General features: G+C 41.0%; 1 protein-coding gene across 4 annotated transcripts; it reads right to left on the minus strand.

Moving 5' to 3' along the window:
• Positions 1 to 2,600: 2,600 nt before the first annotated feature.
• On the minus strand, positions 2,601 to 25,577 carry ACOX1 (acyl-CoA oxidase 1). Of its 4 annotated transcripts, XM_049702024.1 has the most exons (15): positions 25,001 to 25,138; positions 23,637 to 23,722; positions 20,074 to 20,234; positions 14,095 to 14,255; positions 11,388 to 11,495; positions 10,082 to 10,201; positions 9,826 to 9,941; positions 9,243 to 9,412; positions 8,162 to 8,324; positions 7,378 to 7,568; positions 6,931 to 7,110; positions 6,687 to 6,792; positions 6,410 to 6,553; positions 6,045 to 6,251; positions 2,601 to 4,697 (listed from the first exon to the last, which is right to left on the minus strand). In XM_049702024.1, exons 3-15 carry the CDS (start codon positions 20,136 to 20,138, stop codon positions 4,647 to 4,649), a joined length of 1,782 nt encoding a protein of 593 aa, XP_049557981.1. In that variant the 5' UTR covers positions 20,139 to 20,234; positions 23,637 to 23,722; positions 25,001 to 25,138; the 3' UTR covers positions 2,601 to 4,646. The 4 variants fall into 4 exon arrangements, with proteins under 4 accessions (XP_049557981.1, XP_004275538.1, XP_004275539.1 ...); XM_004275490.4 differs by lacking the exons at positions 20,074 to 20,234; positions 23,637 to 23,722 and adding an exon at positions 25,436 to 25,577 and having other exon boundaries at positions 25,001 to 25,160; XM_004275491.4 differs by lacking the exons at positions 14,095 to 14,255; positions 23,637 to 23,722 and adding an exon at positions 25,436 to 25,577 and having other exon boundaries at positions 25,001 to 25,160.
• Positions 25,578 to 25,638: the final 61 nt, after the last annotated feature.

Raw genomic sequence — 25,638 nt, forward strand, 5'->3', positions numbered from 1 at the left:
TGCCGGGGGCCTGGGCTCCACGACCGAACACTTCCAGGGACTTCCCTGGGGGTCCAGTGGTTAGGACTCTGCGCTTCCACTGCAGGGGGCATGGGTTCGATCCCTGGTCGGGGAACTAGCATCCCCCTTGCGCACGGAAATCAATTTTTTCCAGCTCTCTTCTGAGCGCTGACTTGCGGAGAGGTGCAGGGCGTGAGAAATGTGTCAAGAGTGGAAGACGGACGTGGTGAAACTATAAATATGCATTTATTCCACACCCCAAAGCTTAGGGAAGTAGCTGTGACTTTCCTGTTCAATTATGAAAATCAAAGCTGGGAAGCCAGAATGAAACCCAACACCATCACCTAATAAAGACACTTCTTGTGTTGATTACAGATTTTATTAAGGGTTTTTCAGTTTTACAAAAGAAGGAGAGGTTAGTGGTTTGGCTTATTCGCAGGCCCAGCAAAGCTGGTGGGTCACTGCTGTCCAACCATGATTCTCACGCTTTGGACCCCCCGCGCCTCCTTGGTACCCCCACCCTCACTGACACGTCCTGCCAGGGATGGGTAACAATACATGCTAAATGCATCTCGTCAGCTAGGAACCAAACTCAAACCACAACAGTTAAAGGGGAAAAAGGTAGCAAGTAATTTACACATTCCAAAAGATACAAGTCATTTCCTCGAATCCACAGCAATTGGAAATTTACAAAGTAGCAATCATCAGTTGGAATATTATGCGTAAGATCACATATTTGTTACCTAATCTGTGAAACAGTTGACAGTAATGTGGCAAAACAATTTATTTTGGTTCAGAATTCTTTTTATAAATTAAAAAATTTATTATTTTTTAGTTATTTTTGGCTGTTTTGGGTCTTTGTTGCTGCGCGCCGTTGTTCACTAGTTGCGGCAAGCGGGGGCTACTCTTTGTTGCGGTGCGTGGGCTTCTCATTGTGGTGGCTTCTGTTGTTGCGGAGCATGGGTTCTAGGTGTGAGGGCTTCAGCAGTTGTGGCTCGCGGGCTCTAGAGCGCAGGCTCAGTAGTTGTGGTGCATGGGCTTAGTTGCTCCGCGGCATGTGGTGTCTTCCAGGACCAGGGCTTGAACCCATGTCCCCTGCACTGGCAGGCGAATTCTTAACCCCTGTGCCACCAGGGAAGTCCCTGGTTTGGAATTCTTAAAATCCCTCCCAATTTTCCGTGATCTTCCAGAGATAATCAGTGGCTCACTTAAATTTAAGGCAAAATCAAAATCAAACAAAAATCCCTTCAAATCTAGGAATTTGCAGGTCTGCAACAGCTAACATCCAGTAACTCTAAAATTTCCTTATGTTTCTAAGTTTACTATCGTGGACCACAAAAATAGGTACTGAAAGTTTTAGTTTGGACAACTATAAGCAAAACTCCACCAATATTTTAAAATGAAAATACATTTTCGTCATTTACAATGACTTGCTCTAATCCTCCAGGAATGGATCAGTAAATATTCAATTAGCTGAGATGATCTCTTTGTTATTCCATGAAAATGATCAAAACCTTTATCTGAGGAGACTCAAAAAAACTCTTCTCTCAAGCAGAATCATCATTCTCCTGGCACTGGTCCTCTCTCCAGCTGCAGCAGAGCTACTGCTCAAAGAAAAGCTACAATTCCTTCCACATGTATAAAAAGATTAGTGGGTGTTACAGGCCATCTGCATCTAATCCTCTCCCTTTCTACTAGGATGGATGGAAAAAACTCAGAAAGGGGTAGGAGGAACTTTGACCAACAGTCAATCGTCTAAGGAATTTTTGTTCCCCAGGGGACTCGAGGATGATGAACCTGAATATATTTCCCCGACCATGCCCTGCACTGACGAGAATCCAAGAATTAAGATCTAACATTGGTAACTTTAGGAACTGTTAAACACCTCTAGGTATATGGCATCTGAAATTACAAGCAGTGAGTTCTCAGAAAGTACCTGAATGTGGTTAATGTTGCAATTAAGTGAATGTTCTGAAGATAAGCTGCTACTGAGCAGTACTATGTTCTGAAGACAAGAACGTGAAGGCCCCCAAAGGCTTTGGGGCCAACTGTGCTTTGAGGTCACCAATATCCAAACACTTAAGTACACCTCGGTATCTACTGAGTAGAGCATGAAGTAGAACTCCAAATACGTGAGGAAGTATCAACCTTCATCCATTACAAATAGAAAAAACCTCTATGAAACTTCAAAGGCTTATATAAGTATCATCTAACAGAAAAATCTCATTAATTCTACTGAGATTTATCATCATTTTGGAGATTAGGTTGAAATTTATCTGTACTCTTTGTGAAAACGGCTCATAAAAGAACCCAACAGAACCAAACTTATCTGTGGCAAAGTCTGGCTTCTAAGGGACAGCAGGCTGGGTCTGCTGCTTCCTTACGAGCAGCCAAGAAACCTGTATTCCTGCATGGACAGAGCACTCAGATACGCTGCAATGACAGCATCACGGCCCATTCAGCCTTATCTGCTTAGGCAGTTCTCACTCCTTCCTTTTTTTGTTTAGTGTTACCTACACCTGCATCTTAAAATTCTTCATAATTTAAACTTATGTTTAGTTACGTGGCACGTTCTTTCCATCTTGATAGTAACAAATTAGTGAGGTTTTACGATATCTTTATTCTTTAATTACAGAGGACAAAGTTCAAGACAAAACATTCCAATGTGAATAAAAATACTGTCAATATTAGATTGTTTTTAAATGAAACTCAAGGTGCTGGACTGAAGGTGGCTCTGCAGAGTCACCACCTGTTCCAACCTGCTTAGATCCCAGATCTATGCAGCTGGATTGGGTGGGTGTCATTTCAAACACCCTTAGATCCTGACTACGGATATCCCTCTGTGAATAAGATTTTTAACCCCTAATTGGAAACTATTCTACATTTAACAGGTCAATATTAAGGAATTTGAATTTACTCTGTTATTTCCCAGAATCTGATCTAGTCAAAGATACACCCAAATGAGATTAACACAGGGCTTTTTCCACTTCAGTCTTAACACAATGACCAATCAGTGCTCCTGGTGGAAAGATTACGGCTTGTGTCAACTGACAGTATTTCTTCTGCTGGACCTTATCTCCTATTACCGTTCCATTGGGATAGATTTTATGGCGGGTCCCAAGATAGGAACTACATTTCCACTGAATTACATACTATATTCTCAAGACTGATGTTAGAACAACTGGTCTCATGAGGCAGATGTCACAAAGAGTTAACAAAAACAAAAAATCAAGTGACTTGTTTTACACTGATTTTAAGAAAAAATTCATTAAGAGATACATGTTTAGCCTTTAAAGATAGAATGATTGCATAAATTAGATTTCAGCTGAAAGGACAATTTAGCAAGTCAGAAAAAGCTCCCAGAAACATACTGAAAATAATGCCAGATATACAATAAGAAACGGATTTTCTATGGAACTTCCATTTATCCTTTAGCCACAGTTTCAATGATTATATTTTCTGATCCAAAAATCAGAACACGTGGTTTGTCAAAGGATCTCTCTGTGCGACTCCTGGGTGTAAGAGGCGGCGAGTGGTGCTTTTATTTTTGTGAGGCCAGACACTGTAACCACCGAGCATTTTAACAGCTTGCACCAAAGTGACAGAATAGAGGGAATCTGGATTGTTCCAGGAAAGTTAGTTAATATGGTCACCAAAGTTACAATAACCATAACTGATAGCTCTTCCTGCCCTTATTCTACTAAGAAGGAAATGTGACTCTCCTTTTCTCCTTTTTTTTGCATCTCTCTCAGGAGAGGGAGAGAGAGAGAGGGAGATCAAAACCACTGATTTGGAGGTCCCATCAGTTGCCGAAAGTTATATGTAGAGATAACTTTGCCCAAGAAGTCGGGGCGAAGGGAGTTGTACTGCTACGAGAGCAACAATTTAGGGAAACCCTCCAATGGAAGATTAGCTCCTAATCACATGGGGCAGTGACCCTGCAGCAGCCTGTGCTGAAGAAATCCTTGTGTTAGAAAAATGCTACTGTGAGCAGGTAGACAGGAACTATACACCAGCAAAGGAGGGCAAGCAGGCAGGAAATATGTCAATGTATCAAGCATGCACGCATGCACACGCGCACACACGCGCACACGCGCACACACACACACACACACACACCAAGTTTCCTGATTAGTTTCTTTCCCCAATCCCTCTTCTTCAGTCCTGCTTTCTAGCCAGCGCCCACGGCAGGAGTGGTAGGACAATTAGCAGGAAAGCTTGGAAGGGTTCTATCCGCACTTAAAAAATACCTTTGCTTAAAAACACTTGCATATCCAGTGATTAGCAATTAAGATGTGAAAATAATTAACTACTTAGTAGTTAAATTCTACGAACTATCAAAAGGCCTGGCCTCCCGGGATCAGCAGCATTGCAGATGGAAGTCACACGGCATTTCTTAAAGCTTTTTCTGAATGCTTAACAGGTCTCTTTCAGTGTTAATTGCACTTGTAAAACACAACTGTTTTTTTCCTTTAATCTCAAATCTGTTCTTTTTTTTTTTCATTTATAAAAAGAGAAAAGGGTCAATTTATCATTTGCTCTAGCTTTTCTAAATTTGATACAGATTCCACACGAATTTGTGTGACAGGTATAAGGGGAGTAGAGTACAGTTACTTTCGGGAGATTGAACTTGTCCTCAAGACACTTCAGAGCTTGGACTGCAGTGACTTTAGGTGCTTGTAGTAAGATTCATGGACCTGCAGGGAAGGGAGAGAAAAAATTACTGATACAGAGTTTGCAATTTAAAATAGCATACCTGGACTTCCCTGGTGGCGCACTGGTTAAGAATCCGCCTGCCAATGCAGGGGACACGGGTTCAAGCCCTGGTCTGGGAAGATCCCACATGCCGCAGAGCAACCAAGCCCATGCACCACAACTACTGAGCCTGCGCTCTAGAGCCCGCGAGCCACAACTACTGAAGCCCGTGTGCCTAGAGCCCGTGCTCCGCAGAAAGAGAAGCCACCGCAGCGAGAAGCCCGCGTACTGCAATGAAGAGGAGACCCTGCTTGCCGCAAATAGAGAAAGCCTGCGCGCAGCAGCAAAGACCCAACACAACCAAAAATAAATAAATATATTAGTAAAATAAAATAAAATAGCATACTTTTAATCAAGAAATTATCTGAACCTTATTTGGATCCTGATTCAAAAAATCTGAAGTGGGGAGAAAAGAAGAATTGAGCTAACTGGGGAAATCTGGACACTGACTGGGTAGCAGTTCATGATATTAAAGAATTACTGTTGGGGCTTCCCTGGTGGCGCAGTGGTTGAGAATCTGCCTGCCAATGCAGGAGACACGGGTTCGAGCCCTGGTCTGGGAAGATCCCACATGCCGCAGAGCAACTACGCCCGTGAGCCACAACTACTGAGCCTGCACGTCTGGAGCTTCTGCTCTGCAACAAGAGAGGCCGTGACAGTTAGAGGCCCGCGCACCGCGATGAAGAGTGGCCCCTGCTCTCCGCAACTAGAGAAAGCCCACGCACAGAAACGAAGACCCAACACAGCCAAAAATAAATAAATAAATAAATAAAAATAAAATTTAAAAAAAAAAGTAAGATTTAAAAAAAAAAAAGAATTACTGTTAATTTGTTTAGGTGTGAGAATGGCATTGTGTTTATGTTTTTTAAGAAGAGTCCTTATCTTTTAGAGATACATACTGAAATATCTATGAATAAAATTATCTGATATCTCAGGTTTGCTTCAAAATAATTCCTAGCTGGGAGGTTCAGATGAAATGCAACTGGCCATGAGCAGACAGTTGCTGAAACATGACAAAGGGTACGGGGGAGATGCACTGGAGTATGCTATTTGTGTATACATTTGAAATTTTTCAATTGTTGCTAAATAGTTGGGGAAAACTAAAAACCTGCACACTGCAGGAAGACCTTGTTCCCTTCAGAACCTGCTGCTCAAATAAAGAGACTGTCCGAAGTGGCCATGAGAGCTTTCAAAGCTTTCACAGATGATCACTCAGAGGCCTTTCCTGCCTTAATATTTAAATGAACAATTTCAAAACGTGAAAAGACTTTTTTTTTTTTTTTTTTTACCTCTGTGTTGTTCAGTGGGGATTTCTTGGCCCATTCAAACAAGTTTTCGTACACATTGCCATCATAGCGGCCAAGCACAGAGCCCAGTGTCACATCCTGAAAATCAAATGCATCAACCAGAGCAACAGCGTCAGGGCGAATCACAGTCAGTAACTCCTTTACGCGCTCGTTCACTTGGGTGATTTGAGACTCTGTCATGATGCTCCCCTAAAAGAAACAAGCAAGCAAGCAGAGATATTACATAGGTACGTATAAATCTATTCACACGTGTATATATACACATACAACCACGAAGTAAACCACAATTATTTTTCTATAAAAAATTAAGAAATACATTAATAAAAGAACTTAAACTTAGAAAATACCTGAAGAAAATCCCCTGCGTTCCGACTGATTCCATACAGACAATACAAGAGACACAAATTCCTTAAGACGGCTTGGATGGATTTCTCTTGAATTTGGAGGAGTTTTTCTGAAAAGAGCTTAACTGCCACATAGTGGCAATGTGCCTAGGAAAAAAGAAAACACCGGAGTGCAAGAACCTTTGAAAAAGACTCAACAGTGATACAGTTTCTTCACTAAGAAAATGAGGCGGGTGGTGAAGGACGGAGAAGGGGAGGGGGAGAGAGGACCATCGCTGACCTCACTTGCTTGAACGAGGTCAACGGAAGTTAGGTTCCATGCTACCTCCTTGCTTTTTCTGTGAATCACTTCAGTTTGAAGGTTTTTCGCAGCAATTTCTACTAATCTGTTAAAAAAAGAAAAGAACTAGAAAACTGGAGCTCAAGGAAGTGATTGCTAGGACTTGTGCCTCCTGCCTCTCCCATCAAGCCCCTGGCCACAGAGGCCCCCGTGGCCCTGTCCCAGCTCTTGAGGGTGTACTCACCTGGCCGCACGAAGCTTGTACGCTTCTGTCAGGCTGTCAGGGCTGTTGATATCCACCACGGTTGGCCAGACGGCCACCTGCTGTGGCTGGATGTGCTGGCTGGGCAGGTCATTCAAGTAGGACACCATGCCACACACCAACTTGCCTGAGTGCACCTGGTCATAACTTTTCATCAGGAACCTGAAAGTCACCAGGACACATGCTTTCAGCAACTATGCTTCTCGTGAAACAGAAATAAAACGAACTCCTGAAATGACTTTAAGCTGTGGGACAACTGTTTCATACTAGCCTGACCCCAAGAAAAAACCGTGGGTCAGGATGGAAGGCAAAAATGACATCTTTCTGGAACAAATATAATGAGAAGAGAAAACATGGGAATAAGAACCAACGGAAAGGACTCAAACATTCTTGAGAACACATATGAGAAATCATGAATTAGATTCTCACCGGGCCGTCTGTAGCATCATGACAGTGTTTTCTCCCTCGAAGGTGCAGGTTGGGGTAAAATTGACATAAATATTTGGAAGTCCACTGCAGTGAGAATAGCCATGCCCGCCACAAGCCATCCGACATGCTTCAATACCAGTGTTAGTCGTCCAGGACGTGAAAGCCTTCAGCCCGGCAGTGAGGGCGTGAAGCTGAAGGGGGAAGCACAGGCCATCAGAACATCTGTGGTGCTGACAGCCCGCATTCCAATGAGACACACTTAGCCTCACTTAACAGCACTTGTCACTTTCAAAATCACTTGGCAGGGATGTCCCTGGCGGTCCAGTGGTTAGGACTCCACGCTTTCACTGCCAGGGGCCTGGGTTCCTGGTCAGGGAACTAAGATCCCACAAGCCACGTGGCGTAGCCAAAAAAAAAAACAACCAAACAAACAGCAAACAAAATCACTTGCTATGCCATGTAAACTGAAAAGCAAGCTCATCTGATTGGCCTGAGCCAGCAACATTCCCACACTCCCTTCTGAACTGTTCTACTTGGCAAAAGTGGCACCACTTAAGTTCCTTTGATTAATAAATGACCAACATGGTACAGTAATTCTGAAACTTAAAAACAAACCCACGCATCTTCACCTTTGATCCACTCTCAATTAGCAAACTCTCTCTGTATTTTGAGAATATATGGATTCTTTTCAAGATATCCCAATGTTTAATTTTCTCTGGACATGATCCAATGGGCAAATATGAACTAGAAGGGTGCCCACAAGGGAGCAAGACACGACGCAGACCTCAGGCAGCTCACTCAGGTCCCCTTGGCTGATGTCTTCATTAATCCGATGATAGGTCTCTTTCATGTATGCGCCTACAAACTGGAAGGCATAGGCAGTGGCCAGGAGGGGAAAGAGTTTATACTGCTGGGTTTGATAATCCAAAATCTGTGGTTCTGGTTCACTAAAGCATATAAAAAAAGGGGAGAAAAAATTAAATGCCTACACAGAGCTTACTATGTGCCAGGTTCTGGTCTAAGCACTTTGAAAGACTAATTTATCGAATCCTTATAAAGATCCTGTGAGGTTAACTTTTATTACCCCCATTTTACAGATGGAAAAAATGAGAGGTTAAGAACCTAGAGAGCTAATAAGTGGCAGATCCTTGATTTAAATCTAGGGTATCTGGCTATAGAAGACCACGTGCTTAACCACCTTGATGAGCTGCCTTAGTTGGACAGGATTTTCTAGCTGACTTTCATATTTTTCTTAGTCTTTCCAATCTAAGAAAATTGTATCTCATGGCAACTTCCGGAACCAAAGTTCATTAACTTCACAGGAGGAAGACATTAAAGGGGTCTAGATGGCTGAATAAACTATATTCTGACCACAATTTGAGGAGACCCAATGCACTGAGTTAAATATTTGAAGTCTAAGCAGGTCTGCTCTTATCAATTTCTTTATTCCTTCTTTAAGAGTAAAAAATTTATCAAAGAGTCATGCCCAAGTAATAGGCAGTTGTAAGAATAAACCATGTCCACGAACACAACAGAGAATCAAGTTTAATGTCACTTTCACTATACCCGATTTGTAACTGTTAGTAGCAACTAGAATCTTCACACCACCTTCAGTGTTTTCAACATTTCATTTATAAAGCTCAAATAATATTACTGTTTTTCTTAGAAGGTTAAAAGTAATAATTAGGTGGTTATTCTCAACTTTCCACTTAAGGGAAGTCTAGGTTCTCAGACTCAGTACACTGCCATCCTAGCTAATTTTACAGCAAATGCACTTTCTCCACAACACATTTGGGAATTTTGATATTTGGATGGGGTCCAAGCCAGGTCTTCAGTACCAAGCTCATCTCCGACTCCACCCTTACCCTGGCTTGATTTCAGACTGATGCCTCACGGCACTGTAGCGGATGGCAATGGTGCATGCCTTAGACAGACACCGAGCGGATTCTCCCACAAGGAAGGACCTGATAAACACCATGGTCCCGTAGGTCAGCTTGTTACTCAGGGGTTTCACGTATGTGCCATCAGGCTTCACCTGGAAAAAGAACATGAGATGGATGCTTCCCTCTGTTAAAACCAAGTGGCAGTTTAGGCAAGTTGTTCTCAAAGTGTGGTCCCCAGAAAGGCAGCATCAGCATCACCTGATGCTCAGTCCCCACCCTGACCTCCTAAATCAGAAACTCTGGGGGCCAAGCACTCTAGGTTTTAGCCAGCCCTCCAGGTGATTCTAATGCATGCTAAAGTTTGAGCCCCACTGGTTTTGCAAAACAAAACATGCTCTTCATACCTGCCAACTGCTTTTGATTTCATGGTCATAATAAAAGCAGCTTCAGAAGTAAAAATCTGTTAGTACCTTCTAAAAGAACAGATCCTTCTAACCCCGTGATTATCAACAGCCACTGAAATCCCCGTCTGATACCTCTCCTCCTATTTTCTGTCTAAATATACCTGAGCGTGCTTCATCAGCATGTTTTCCCTGGGAATGCGATAATTGTCCATCTTCAGGTAGCCGTTATCCATCTCATCATAGCCAAACTTGGGGCCAATGTCTCCAACAGTAATACCTACCGCAGATGAAAGTCACAAGGTGTTTATGCTCTGGAATTCCTGGCTTCCCTCCTCTTCTTTAGTTATGTATTATACTTTTTGCAGAAGAAAGTGATTGGTTTAATTTTCACCTCAACATCAGATGAACAGTTCTAACCTGGTAAAGGCTTATGCGTCCCAAGTTCACGAATAGGTACAATGAAGGCGTGTAATCCATAGCATTTCCCCTGAGTGATGAGTTGGGCGAGTACTATTGCATGATTTGAAGTCTTTCCAACTGCAACATCAAAGAGAACAAGAGAGGGAAGTGAGCAAACATTTTTACATTTTCATAGAAACAAAAGAGGGGGAAAAAAGCATATGTTAAATATAACACTAGATTCCATCAATAAAGTGTGCCCAGAGAGCTTTTCTTATGACAGTGTCATGCCTAGTTTTCAGAAGGAAATCCAGTTAAGCTGATAGTTATTAAAATTCATTGAATTTTGGCAAAGCGATCCTTCATTTTTTAAATATATATAAACACATTTTTAATTGAGATGTAATTGACATATGACGTCTAAGTTTAAAGTGTACAGTATGTTAATTTGATAGCATTTTTAAAAAGTAGGCCTTTCTACTTATTTTTCATTCATTTACATAAATAAATTTTTAGGATAATTCTAGAACATTACTTTAAATTACATCCTTTTTCTCCCTTAAGGCAGGGCTTTCGAAAACAGTAGCCACTAGCCACACGTGGCTGTTTACATTTAAATTAATTATAATTAAATAAAAGATTCAGTCCCTCAGGTCAGCTAGCTACATTTCAAGTGCTCAAAAGCTGAAAGTGGCTAGTAGCTACCACACTGAACAGCAAAGACAGAGAATATTCCATCATTGCAGAAAGTACTATGGGATACAGCTGCTTTAAGAGATTTTTGGTTAGTGCATCCAGAAATATTTCTTTTTTTGCATGCTAGTTTTCTTCCTAGCAAAACGTAACATCCCATATTAAAATATATAACGTGAATAACAAAATCCTTCAACCACTAATCTCATCTGAAATATATATCCTAAAACAATAACTCAGAATGGAAGACGATATTAAATAAATTTCATGTCAAAGCTATTTATAATAAAAATTTGAAAACAACTCAAATGCTTTCCAGTATGGAAATGACTAACCAAACAGGGAAAACTAAATTACTTTAAATGATGACTATGGAAACTATGCTAACACACGAGAATATTTAAATGAAAAACCATGAAAAGCAGAGTAAGATAGCTGCCCTTTCTGCGCTTTGTAAAACATATAAATATCTGTAACATGCAACACAAGAGAATGTGAAATATCTTAGAATGGTTTAAGCTCTAAGAAGCTTTTTCTATATTTCAAAATTATATTCTCATATAAGCTCTACATTCTAAACACGTTATAATAAATCTTAAAACATCCAATAACTGTTAAAAAATTCACTTACGCCCACCAGGCCACCACTTGATGGAGGTCACAGTAGGACTGTTAAGAATGAACTCCTGGGTTTCGGGGTCGTAAGTGGCTGTGGTTTCCAAGCCTCGAAGATGAGTTCCTAAGAAAATGAATTACACCTGCTTCAGATAGAATACAGGAAAAAACAGGTACAGGGTAAAATCTCCTGCCCAGTCCTTTAAAGCTCTAGCATCTCAGAGAGTAACAAAATCTAACAACAATAGAACATCTGTAGATGAACTACAAATGGTTAATAACCAAGATACGTAATTTCCTAAGCTTAATGAATTAATATGTAATTTCCTGATCTGTTCCTATGAAGCTGAAAATACGAACGTCGAGCACATTCCATTTCTGTGCTTGATTTAGTGCACTTCTGTGGCAGTGGACATGGAACATTTATTTAGATCAACCAAAAGAAAAGGTAAAATAAAGGCAGATTAGAATCATAGTTTCGTAAGGTCACAGGATACGAATTTAACAGGGAAGTTAACTGACCTTTTAAAGGCATATCTAAGCTGTTAGTGTGCCAATTTCAACTCATTGGTATTGTGTCTACCACACCAATGCAATGTTCTGGAATTCTGTATTATAACAAAGAATGAGAACACGTGACAGGAAGAGACTCGGCTAAAGTTCTTGTAGACTGAGAATTTATTTCAGAATGAATGCTAGAAAGGAAAACAAGAACTTAAAAAGTTATAACCAGGACTTCCCTGGCGGTCCAGTGGTTAAGACTCCGCGCTTCCAATGCAGGGGGCGCGGGTTCGATCCCTGGTTGGGGAACTGAGATCCCACATGCCTTGCAGTGCGGCAAAAAAAAAAAAAAAAAAAAGTTATAATCATTATGCGGAAAAGACCTGGAACAGTCACTTTTTTTAATTTCTAAAAGTCCAATAATAAGGTCCAAGTTCACCCTGCAGACTCAACACTAAGCCTTAACTTATTCCTGGCTGGTTCACTAGTGTGACTAGGAAGAGTTTCCATTTTATGTATAATGGAGACAGACAGGGATTCGTGTTTTAAATCCTAATACAAACGTGCCAAAATTATTTGAAAAAAGTTACAGAAAAATGTTCTAAGTGACACCCTCCTTAGTAATACTATCCTGTAGCCAATGCTGAGAAACTTTTACCAAACTGCTTTGATAATGCCAGATCTCATTAAACACTTAAACTGTGAAACACTTAGAAACTCCCGAGTTAAATAACAGAAATGGACAGTTTATGTGTGATCCACAACCTTTCCCTGTGTGGGAATCAAGGAATCAGACACTAAGACTCCTTTCACCAAAGAAGAAACTTTTATAGAAAACGAGGTAGCATATTAAACAGAACAGGTAATGACAAAACGTTTTCAAATGCACAACTGAATCAAACAGTATTCCACTTCGAGTTTTAGGAAAATCCTCTAAAATACTATTTACCACGGAAGCTGAAAGCCAAATTAGCAATCAAATGAAGATGAAGTTGTACAGGAATAAGGAGCAAGTGGAAAATATACACTAGACCAGCTGTTCTGAAATGTCTGAGTAGGAAAAGAGAAGCCAGAAGTAAACAAATGGTAAACACAGATACCAATGTGGAACGGATGCTACCAGGCACAGCCACCACCTCCAGCCCCATCCAGTTCATCCAGGAAAAGACAGGTGAGGGATGGAAAGAAAAAAAAAGGTGGTACAGGGACTTCCCTGGTGGTGCACTGGTTAAGAATCCGCCTGCCAATGCAGGGGACACAGATTCCATCCCTGGTCCGGGAAGATCTCACATGCCGCGGAGCAACTAAGTCCGTGCACCACAACTACTGAGCCTGCGCTCTAGAGCCTGCGAGCCACAAATACTGAGCCCACGTGCCACAACTATTGAGCCCACGTGCCACAACTATTGAAGCCCGCACACCTAGAGCCCGTGCTCCACAATACGAGAAGCCACGCAATGAGAAGCCCATGCACCACAATGAAGGGTAGCCCAACTCTCCGCAGCTAGAGAAAGCCCATGCACAGCAACGAAGACCCAACGCAGCCAAAAATAAATAAATAAATATATATATATTTATTTTAAAAAGCAGAAAGGCAGTACATACAGAGTATGAAATCAACTGCCCGGAAGTACAACTTATCTTATTTTTTCTAAACTGTGGCCAAAGCCACTTTCAGAACTTTACTGAATTTACTGAATCAAGGCACAAATAAAGTCAAGGTACAAAATGCTGCATGTTTTGGTTATATAAGCCACTCATTTCCCTTCAGCAAGTCAAAGAGCACACATTCTATTAATCTGTATTTCTTCTGCAATCTGTGCAAGTTCATTAAGGTATCAGTAGCAAAGATAACCAGAGAGTAATGAAGAAAAAGAGATGGGTTCAGGCTCTATATACACACAAATTCCGTACAACTTCAGTAAACTTGAAAAATCACTTATTAAGGAAGGCCTGACTTGTAATTCTTGACCTTCTGAAGGGGAACCATGAATAATCAATCAGCATATCTGTGATAATATAAGCTTTTATTTCCACCGACCAAAGCATTGTCTATGCCGAGACTTATATGTGTGAAAACCCTGGCCGCTGCAGAAAGACTGCATTTAAACAGATCTTACACAGCACGTGGATATGCCACTGCTGACACGTGGTGGACACTCCATGCATGCTAAGCTCGAAGAGCCCCGCCCAACCCAGAAGGTAGACTGAATGCACCGTACCATGACCCATCTCTGTCTGGGCATAAGTGCCAATGATCTCCAAGTTCCAGGTGGGCACGAAGAAGCGTTCCTGCTGTTCCTCGGTTGCCTGGTGAAGCAAGGTGGGCAGGAACATGCCCAAGTGAAGATCCAGAGGCCCAGACTGCCCTCGGTGCACAAGGCTTCAAAGAAATACCAAGGATGGGCATTTGAGAGAAGAGTCATCAGGTGTGAGAGAATCAGCAATTTGAACAAACAGAGCAAGGGAAGGAGAAAAAAAACCCTTCTGTTAAGTATGAATTAATGGGTGGACTTTATCATAGATGGGAGCACTGCCCTGTCTGTATTACTTTATAACTCTTAGCAATTTCCATTTTTCTTATGTTGGCGAGAATTATTTTCTAAGGCTACTCATCTCTAAAATTAATTAATCTTGGTAGGGATTGGCTACCGATGCCAAAGCCTGTGCAGCACAAGACCATGTGCGCAAGGCAGAGGATTCGAGCCTTGCAATTAAAGTAAATAAAAAACCTGAAAATGCTGGATGGAATGGAGAATTTAAGTTGTACAGTGACTTATTTATTCTAATGAAAAGTTGAGACAGGAGAACATAGTGGTTCTTTTGGACAAAAGTTTCTCCAGGATCTAATTCCAATAATGCTTCTAGGCTAGAATCTTTTCTGTTTGTCCATAAAGCATCCAGCATTAATCCACATTCCTCACATAATTCTGGTCATTTCATTTGGATCCATCACAAATATCCAGCCACGTGCTACTGAAACAATGTAATACAAAAATTGACAGTGCTCTTCATCCCAATAATTAATTTCAGAAATAAAAAGACATGTGATTTTTAGTGAAGACCGTAACATTTACAAATAACAGATTCATGCATAACAAGCTCTCCATTACAATTATATGGGAATTATCACAAATGATAATAAACATGTTAGTTGTCATTTTAAATCCACTTTCTAAAGTCATTCTTTTCCATTTAAAATTTGCAGGTGCCTTAGACTTTTATGTGAATTTATTTCTAATAGGAAATAGTTCTATATGGCTTTGTATTGTTGCATGCTACTGGCATTTTATTTAACTTCCAGCTCAAAATTAATCAATTCTATGTTACTCTTACTGTGCTCATTATCTTAGAAATGAGCCTAAACATTTCAGTTTCAAAATTTCTCCAATTGTTCCACTTGAGGAGGAGAATAATCAGGACAGGGTGCTCTAGGCAGGGGCTGACATGTGATGTTTTCCAAAGAGGGCGGGGGGTGGGCTGAGCTTTCAGCTAACCAATTACATAAAGATTGAAGAATGCATGAATAACTTCCTCATTTTACAGAGAAATTAAAGCTGAGGTGAATTATGTGTCTTCAGGTCAAAAACATAATGGCAAAACAAGGACAAGAATCTCATCTCCTAATCACGTCTTCTAGTGCAACCTGGGCTGAGGACAACAGTGGGGACACTAGAAAGACTTGCCAAAATCAGAGCTAGACTCGGAAGCATCAAAGTGGAAATCCTGTAAGATGTCACCACTGGTGCAAACTGGGTGAAAGGTTCACGGGACGTCTCCGTGCTATTTTTGCAACTTCCTATGAATCTGTAATCATTTCAAAATAAAAAGTTAAAAAAAAGAAAAAAAGTGGAAATCCCTGGAAAAACACATTCCAGGGATGAGAGAGTACTTTTCATGCACAGACAGGAATGTCAACTGTGCTGTTTTTAAAAGAATGATGTGTAGGAAGAAAAATCAATGTGCGCCTAGGAGCTAAAAGAAGAAAACTCTGAAGTAGGACTGAAAGCTGTGGCCTGGGGCCAGCCACTCACGGTGCTGAGAGGCTACTTTCCATGACTAGAAACCAGAGCAATTCCTGGTGAAGGAGAGGCCATTCAGAGGCGCCCAGACTCGTCATGGGTGGGCGTGTATTCGGGAATAATGAGGGGCACCAAGGGTTACCACAGAGTACACTCAGGAGGGCAGGGGTAAAACTACTTATAATCAGAAACTGTCTTGAAGCAAAAAAATGTTTTCAGGAGAAAAATGTCTCTTGTGACTAGGATAAGGATTATTCAGAAGTGGATGAAATGCAGAAATGTTACAAGGAGAAAGTGACCTGGATAGTTTTTGATTTAAATCAAGTATTTGCTATACCATTTATGCATGATAAAGATCATATATTATTTTTAATTAATTTATTTTAAAATTGCAAAGCACCAACATTTTGCTTGGTAAAGAGCTGGAGTCGATTCTTTCAAAACCGTAACACCAGAAGGCCTTCCCAGGCTCTCCTACGTGATACAGGGCTGGGAAGGCTAGCAGTCAATACTGAGGACAAAATTATTAGATTAATAATATATGAGAAAGGAAGAAATCAAAATAGCATCTCCACGGACAGTATGATTATAATCCTAGGAAATCAACAAAAACAAAACACCATCAATAATAAATGAATTTAGAAAAATCAGGATTAAAAAAAAAAAATCACTCATTCTTATCCATTAGAACCATTCAAATAGAAAACCCTGGTAAAGAGAAAGGTGATTTATAACAGCAACAAAATATTTTAAAAATCTGTTAAGTAATTTAGCTCAGAATATTACAGATTTAATTAAGAGAAAATATAAATGCCTAATAGGATGAATAAAAGATATGAAAATGGACAATAGGAAAGAAATCGCTAATTCTTGGCTGAGAGGACTAAATAAAATTAATACTTCCCAAGAAAATACAGGGATTTAAGGTAATGGGTTTTAAATTCCTACAGGATATGTTGTCGAACTTGGCAAATTGAGATCAGAATTCATCTAGGAGAATAAGTATGCAAGGACATCAAATACATATAAATTGAAATATAGCAATAGTAGGCTTATTCTATCAGATTTTTAAATATCTTAAAAAGCAACAATGAGCCAAGCTTATGATGCTAAGAGAAAAATAAAGAAAAAAATTAATGTAATATATTTAAGGTTCCATAAATAAACTGAAACTATTACAAAACTCTAAGATGAACCAGAAAGAACATAACAAGGGGAAAGAGCTACTAGTTAATAAACATAAAAATAGTATGGGGTTCACTCATCTCTGTATCATACACAAGTCAAAGCATTAAACACAAATCAAACAAACAAAAAAGGGAATAAAATAGAAGATAATTATCCAAGATACGGGAAAAAGAAAACTTATACCTATTCAGAGAAGGATGCACTGAATACATAAGGCCAAAATGCTTAATCAAACAGAGGCAACAGAAAGAAATATTGGAAGGATACAATAAAATCTTGTAAGATCAATATGCAGATTCTATGTATTCAATACTCAAAGGAGAAAAACCCAGTTTACAGTAAGCTAAACATGTAACATCCAGGCTCACTAGCACTGGAAGAATTAAAACTTTAACTCTTAGATATATATAAAAGTAGCAAAAAAAGTAATCATGTTGATAGGACTATGGAGACACGAGCACACTAAGTACAGCAAAACTTGTTCCATGTCTTGAGCAACAGAAGCTATGAAGTGTTCATTCCCTTCAGATGTAGTAATTCATTTCTGAGAAAGATATTCCAAAGGCATAACCCAAAGAACACAGTTTCTGTAAAGAGACTGATATTGTTATTACTGACAGTGGAGAAGTTAGAATACCCAAGGAGCAAGTCTCATGGGAAGTCCAAAAGGTAAGAGAATCCCTCCTGGAAAAAGAAGACAGGAGACTCTCGGAGAGACAGAGCAGTGAGATACAGGGAGAGAAAGATTAGTGACTTACAAAATCGAGTTTACTATTTATTTTTCAAGTTTCAAAGGAAGAGTATTTTCACATTTGAGTATTAGTGATCGGAATTTGCAAAGAATCTGCACCACCATCTTCAAGGATGGTAAGTATGTACTACATAAGCTCTATTTTCCTTAATAATTAAAATAACAATAACAATAATAGAAAAGGCAAGAAGAATTCCTATTAAGTGGCCAGAACATGAAATGATCAAATACCTGTGAAGACCAAACACACTACTTGTTTTGTGACCTGGAGAAACGTATGGTCAGGATAATACCCCTGGACCACGTCCCAGACTGTCCCTTTAACACCAGAACCCCAGGAAGAGGGTGCCCTCCTTGGCCCAGGCCTCTGCCTTTGATTAAGGCTCGCGCACTCACAGACCAAATGTGTGTTGGGGCTTGTGTGCCTATACAGACAGGTGTGTATTTAGAGGGAAGACCCAATTCTTGAGGGAAGAGAGAAAACTGGTGACCCAGACTTTCTGCAAGTGGTTGAATTTTAAGATTCTTGAGGATTCTGGAATAAGCCTGAGAAATTTTGAGTCTCTCACTTCTCAGCGGCTACCCAGAGGTGAAAGAATCCCCAACGCGAAGTTATAGCCAACTCTGTGAGAGCACTTAGATAACCACCGTTGGCCAATGTTCCGAAGTCTCAGAATTTAAATGGCCAAATCTTCATCCTGTACAAGTTGCTCTATTTCCAATCCCGTTGGTGTTGAAGTACTTTTTATATATTCTACATAAGACCGTACTGTCACAGGATGCAAATTAGCCAACAAACTGACTGGCTTCTCTGGAAAAGAACAGCAGTCAGTGAAGCACAACTAATATGAACTGACAAAGTTCCAGCAAGAAACAAGACCTAATCTTAAAACTCTGTTCTCTAAATAAACCATAAAGATTGAGACAGAGTTGGTTCGAATACAAAAAAGCATTCGAAAACTAGAAGGAATAAGGGAAAGAAAACTCTAACAAATACAAACTCGCCCAGAGCAACAAAGGACCTCAGTCCAACGTTCTGGGCTCCTCAAACCAGTGAAGTTCAAGTCTTCATTTCCTCCTCTCTTCCTTCAAATATACATTTGAAATGTACCTTATAGATAGAGGCAGAAGGATTAGACCAACAAGAGATACACAGATCAGACTCACTTAGCCTCACAACAGTTTACTTCTTATGCCCCCTATTTCAAAGCTATCTCAAGATAACAAAACACGAGGGCACACTCCAAGAGAGGAACATTGTAGGAATGTGATATTCCTTCCGTTAGGACACCTTCCTTCAGGTCTGTCATCTCAGTGTTGACCATCCTGAAGATGGCCATGGGTGTTTGGCAGGGTGTTCATAAAACTGTACCATGACCAGAATCTGCAGTTCCCACAGGCATTATGGGAAAGAACATTTCCTTAAACCAATTTGCAAACCAAAAAGCACCAAATCAAACACAAAAATGAAGTCTTCCTGATATCTGCATCCTTTTCTCATTCTTTTTCTTTACTTTCCTTTATTTACATAAGGGAAGCATTATGAACCGGGCAGCTCAAATTCCAAGACACTCAAACCTGTCAGTGGCCTCATCTATGAAAACAAACCTGTTTCACAAGACTAAACACAAAACTTTTTGAAAGTAGCCAGGTTTTTAGGAACAATTTAACCAAGAATTACTGGTAATATAAAGTCCATGGACATGAACAGAAAAATGAATAAAAAGCAATGAAGAGCATCGTGGACTTTTTCCCAAACCATCTCACAACCTTCACCACTCTAACCCTCTGCCCCTTTAAAATCCACATCTTTAACTTCATTAAAGCAGAGCATCTTCCAGATGTTGCTGAGGCATGAACCCTCTTAAGAATTTGCAACTAAGTCTTTAATCAGACACCAATACAATGGGGCGCTTTGCCGTATTTTCAACCCCATCTTTCCAAACTGCTCAACACCCATTTTAACGGATGTATGCAGCAATGGTAACGAGCCTTAAAAAATAACAATGACAGATGCTTCAGGCCAGAGTCTTGGACCAGTTTAAGGGGAAAGAAACTATCAGAAAATAAGAGGCTGAATTTTATTTAAGATTTAACAATTTAAAATAAAATCCCAAATGTGTAGCAGCAGAAAAAAGTCAAATGCCAGGAGTCATTTTTGTTTGTTCGTTTTGCCAGGAGTCATTTGTTAACTGAAGTCCTGAGGTGGGTTACCCGCTGAGCCTCAAACGTGGACTAACCGTGGCCCATTTCCGTCTGGGCGTAGGTGCCAATTATCTCGAGTCCTTTGGATGAAAGCAGCCATTTCTCTTGCTGAGCAGTGGTGCCCTGATTCAGCAAGGTAGGAATAAACATGGAGTAATTGAGGCCCACAGGTTCCACAAAATTGACCAAATGTAGTCTACGGGAGAGAAAAGAAAAGGATCTCAGCCTTACTCTGGAAACTGCATTCTACTACCAATCCTGCCAGATGGCTGTGGCCCTGAGGATGAAGGTTAGAAAAATTTAAACCTCTTTCTTAGGAAATTAAGACTAATATTTATCATTTACTACCTAAAAAGCCAACAGCAGAATCTAGTGGAATCTCTTCTCCCCCTAGTCATTTCAGGGCCAGAATTCTGAATTTCATACTTAATCCAGGAAGCAAATTCTACCATGTTTTAGCCTCAACCCCCTTTTGTTTATCATACTGTTGGTGTTATTTGTTGGTTTGAGTTTTTGGAGGGTCTGCCTATTTGTTTTTGGATTATTTTCAGGTTTTACTTGTTTTGAAAATCAAAAGACACTCCACAGAACACTTATTTGTTGACCTGTTAACAAAATGTCCCAAAGAAGAATAATTTATACTATCTTTCCCTAGTAACTGAAGCAAATGTCCAGGATGGTACATATACGTTCTGGGGCCAAAGCACACATCTCTACAGGTCTTCAGAGCTTAGAAACGGCTAAGTAGGTTATGTGAGTGTTAAAAATTTATCACGACCGGTCTTTGAAAATTATTCCAGATTAAGGGAACTCTAATCATAATGAAATTCAGTCTTCAACGATTTTCTCACAAAAGAGAATCTGTGAGATGATCAAAATATGAGTTACGTACACTAGTCAGCCTCGGCTACATTGTGCTGTAGCTTTTTTAGGGGTCTATTCTGTCAGATCTATCTATATAGAGAGCTTCAGGGGCTTCCCAGGTGGCGCAGTGGTTAAGAATCCACCTGCCAATGCAGGGGACATGGGTTCAAGCCCTGGTCCGGGAAGATCCCACATGCAGCGAAGCCACTAAGCCCGTGCGCCACAACTACTGAGCCTGTGTGCTACAACTACTGAAGCCCACGCGCCTAGAGCCCGTGCTCCACAACAAGAGGAGCCACCGCAGTGAGAAGCCCGCGCACCGCAAGGAAGAGTAGCCCTCGCTCGCCGCAACAGAAAGCCCGCACGCAGCAACAAAGACCCAACACGGCCAAAAATAAAAATAAATAAATTTATTTAAAAAAAGAAAAAAAAAGAGCTTAGGGTACAAAGTAAGTACCACCTAACTGACCCTCATGACTTTTCAAGGGATGGATTGGAAGCAGTGTCACCGCCAGCCTATCCTGGCTTGTACAACAAGCAGAGCATGAATTAAGGGAAAGGGGCGGGTAGGCTGCCAATTCACATCTGGGGAGGCCCTGAAACCATCCCACCACCTTTCAGGGGTGCTGGGGACAGATTCAAACATCCAAGGAATGCCTGGACTAGTCAACATCAGAAATGCTTTTTAACCCTAAGGTTCTATGATTTTCACACAAATATCAAATATTAATTTAAACTGAGGGTTTCCCTGGTGGCACAGTAGTTAAGAATACACCTCCCAATGCAGGGGACACGGGTTGGAGCCCTGATTCGGGAAGATCCCACATGCCGTGGAGCAACTAAGCCTATGTGCCACAACTACTGAGCCTTTGCTCTAGAGCCCGTGAGCCACAACTACTGAGCCCACGTGCCACAACTACTGAAGCCTGCACGCCCTAGAGCCCGTGCTCTGCAACAAGAGAAGCTACCGCAATGAGAAGCCCGTGCACCGCAACAAAGAGTAGCCCCCCGCTCGCCGCAACTAGAGAAATCCTACGCACAGCAGCAAAGACCCAACGCAGCCAAAAATAAATTAATTAAATAAATTAAAAAAAAATACCTTAAAAAAAAACAACAACCTTAAACTGAAAGGAGAGAAAGAGGGGAAAGGAGGTATAGGAATACCAATCCGCAGCAACTTCCTGCTGCTGTACTACAAAGAGAAGTAAGGCTCTTTGCAAAACATATTCATCACTAAAGTGGAGACAAGTAACGAGGAGATAAATGTAGAAACTGGCCTCTCAACGGCAAGGGCACCACAGCACTCCCTCACAACCATGCTTTACTAAAGGAGGAAATGAACCTGCGAGAATTTCTGAGAAATAAAACCAGTAATTTAGGTGCTAAAAATGGTGGCAATATAAGACACTCCCAATCCCTTGACGGCATTGAGGAGGCTCTGGGTTGGTAAAATGATGACACTGACACGAAATAATTAACTCTAGGAAACTGAGAGGGAAAAATATATGACACAAAATAAAGACTGTCAAATACTTATGTTTTCATAAACATACTGAGATTTTTTTTTTTGAAGCCACTTGAAAGTTAACTCGGGCTTCCCTGGTGGCGCAATGGTTGGGAGTCCACCTGCCGATGCAGGGGACACGGGTTCGTGCCCTGGTCCGGGAAGATCCCACATGCCGTGGAGCGGCTGGGCCCGTGAGCCATGGCCGCTGACCCTGCGCTCCACAGCGGGAGAGGCCACAACAGTGAGAGGCCCGTGTACCGCAAAAAAAAAAAAAAAAAAGAAAGTTAACTCAAGAACAAAATCTGAGTGCTTGTTTTTTTTTTTTTCGTACATGGGCCTCTCCCGTTGTGGAGCACAGGCTCAGCGGCCATGGCTCACGGGCCCAGCCGCTCCACGGCATGTGGGATCTTCCCGGACCGGGGCATGAACCCATGTCCCCTGCATCGGCAGGCGGACTCTCAACCACTGCGCCACCGGGGAAGCCCTGAGTGCTTGTTTTTAAGTTATGTTTAATCCTTCCTGAAGATGCTTTTCAAGCAACTAGCTTTAAAAACCTAATAAGGATAACAGAAACCATGAATGATTCTCATCAGAATTTTAAAGTACTTTTAAGAATATTTTACAGTTTTTGCATAGCAAATAGTATAGTTAAAAGACAAACTTACAGGAAAGGGGATTAGGAAAGTAACTCCTATTCCCCAAACAGCAAAGTCTTATTTTCTCAAGGAATGGAGAGATGAATTCTTTCACTGCTCAAGTTGAGAAATCTCAAAGTACTTTACTAATACTTTAGTCAATTTCAACATACTCTCATGAGTTTTATTTTGTGATAGAGAAATTGGATGTAAAAGAGACCAGTAAACGCCCCAAATCCCCAGAGAAATATTACTATATTTCATTAATTATAGCATCCTTCTCCTCACAGCCAATTTTAGCATTTAAGAAATCTGATGCATCTCACAATTAATGGTACATCATAGTTAACTTTGTTAGTGATACATAAGACATGGGTGTGAGTGACAATCGATGGCGTTCAGTAATTGCCAAGACTAATTTTCAATCCCCTTCTCTAACATACATGGATCTCCCTGTCACATCCCAGAAATACTGGAAAGATGTCAAAGGGTATGCCAAAGTTTGTACTTTGTATTTCGCCAATAGTGAGGTCTGTGTCATACAAAATGATACGCAAAACAGTTGGCTGGTGTCCACTGATCTTTAACTCACATAAAGGACTTTATTTCATTGTGACTTCACCGGAGTCTGGTTACACGTTGTGCACCACCACAGATCATGAAATCTTCTAACCAACTCTGAAACACACGGCATCAGCCATTTTAAAGTAAAACAAAACAAACCTCCTCTTTTGTGTTGTTTTAAGGAAGAATAAAATCTTACTAATTTTTTAAAGTTCACAGACCGAACTCAGGAAAATTAGAAACATAATCTTCTAGGAGTTACTCCACCTCAATATCCTCACAGCCATGAGTTACAAACTTTAAAAATAAAAAAAAAGCATTTGGAAGTTAATAAGTACTCTGACGGACTACCAAATTAACTATTTTTGTAACTAAAATGGAAAGGAGTTCTGAGTGTGGTCCTAAGGGCTGGAGTAAATCATTTCCTCTTGACAATAATAACCAGGTCAAATAGAAAATAATTATATACCATATGTATTTGCAGCAGTAGTATGGGGAGGAATGCCTACTGCTACATAAAGGCAGAACTTGTAACATATTTCATTTTTCTTGGCTCTTAAATATGTACCATTCACACCATTTATTCTTTATTGATGAAAATATTGGAGTTCTTCTAAAATGTAGAGGCCTAAAACAGGAAATGCCCAGGAATAAGCGAGAAGTGTAAGAGATGCTGAAAGTCAAAGAAATCTTGTACTAAGATCATATAATTATACTGTTTATTTACATAAAGGTAAAAAAAAAAGTGTGTTTTATTTCTAAAAACACAACAAAAAGCAGATGGTCTGAAAAAAGAACATCCTCTTTCAGCAGTAGGACCAAGGCATGTTTTTATGAGATCTTGTATGACAGGGGAGCCATTTAAATACCATCACCAGATTCAACAATGCTGGGTTCTTAGAATACTTTATACTCATTCTAAGGTATGACTAAAGTTCTTCTTCCTCCACCCACATCTTCCATTATTTTAAACTCAAGATCTACACGCATATGAAAATACGACCTGTTACTGCTCCAAAATATTTAATGTTTGGTCCTTGCAACTGAAAACATCCTTCCAAATGCAGCTTCTAAATTTAGCAGGCCTCCTTCTTACAAAAAGCAAAGTCATTCTGTATTTAAATCACTCAAAATTGAGACATCTGGACCGAATTTGTATGATTCTTGAGATAGAAAATTATAGCATTTCCATGATCAACTTTTTACAAATGCCATCCCTTTCAGAGGCTTAAATACAAAAGTAAACATTATTTTCGACACAAATAACTTTAAAATGGCGTGAAAATATGCCAATTCGAGCCTTCAAACGTCAAGCACGCTGAAAAAGGACACCGCAGATTGCGGATCTGAAGTTTTCGCTTAGGGACTCGATCTAAGCTAAGGCATACCTACTTTTTAAACCACATGATTTCAGCAGGGTCTGCGATGTTAAACTTCCTCATCTTCTCCACCATGGTAGCACTCTTCCTAACAGCCACCTCGTAACGCTGGCTACGACTGAGGAAATTCAAGTCCTCATGCTGGAAGTCTGGGTCTTTCAGAATCAGGTTCTCTGGTAGGGAGTTAAAGGATATCAAGAGGAAGACAGAAATTCAGGGCTCCGTTAAAGCTCCCTGGGTCACAGCAGGTTTCAGACTCACGGGCACAGGTCCCCTCTCGTTATAGGGGATTCCCCCCGCCAGAGCCGCCCCTGGAAATGGGGGTCCAGGCTCCCCTAAAGCTGGGCCAGAGGCTGCGGCCTACGCCCTACAGCGTCCCCCGATTCCTCCCGGAGGGAGTCTCAAGCTTTGCTCGGGGAAGGAAGGAGGCCTGGCCCGCCGCCCTCACCGATCTCTCGACGGCGCCGGGTGTTCTCGGGGCTGCCGTCCAGGACGTGCGTGAGCAGCTCCGGGTTGAAGCTGGCGGCGGCCCGCTCCTTCTGCAGGTCCTGGTTCATGGTGACGGCCAGCAGAGGCAGCTGAGGCCGAGGCGGCGGCAGCAGCGACAGCGAGTGTCCGCACCTCCAGAGCGGGCCCAGCCCTAAGAGCCTC

The sequence above is a fragment of the Orcinus orca genome, chromosome 19, assembly GCF_937001465.1.
Source record: "Orcinus orca chromosome 19, mOrcOrc1.1, whole genome shotgun sequence".
NCBI classification, from domain to species: domain Eukaryota; kingdom Metazoa; phylum Chordata; class Mammalia; order Artiodactyla; family Delphinidae; genus Orcinus; species Orcinus orca.

Excerpts from the sequence above, each read along its gene's own strand:
- ACOX1 (XM_004275490.4), bottom strand. The coding sequence starts at position 25,544 with ATGAACCAGGACCTGCAGAAGGAGCGGGCCGCCGCCAGCTTCAACCCG. Across the intron at positions 11,496-14,094 it reads CCAGACAGAGATGGGTCATG|GAACTCATCTTCGAGGCTTG; the intron begins GTACGGTGCATT and ends TCATTTTCTTAG. Across the intron at positions 7,569-8,161 it reads ACCTGAGTGAGCTGCCTGAG|CTTCACGCCCTCACTGCCGG; the intron begins GTCTGCGTCGTG and ends TTCCCCCTTCAG.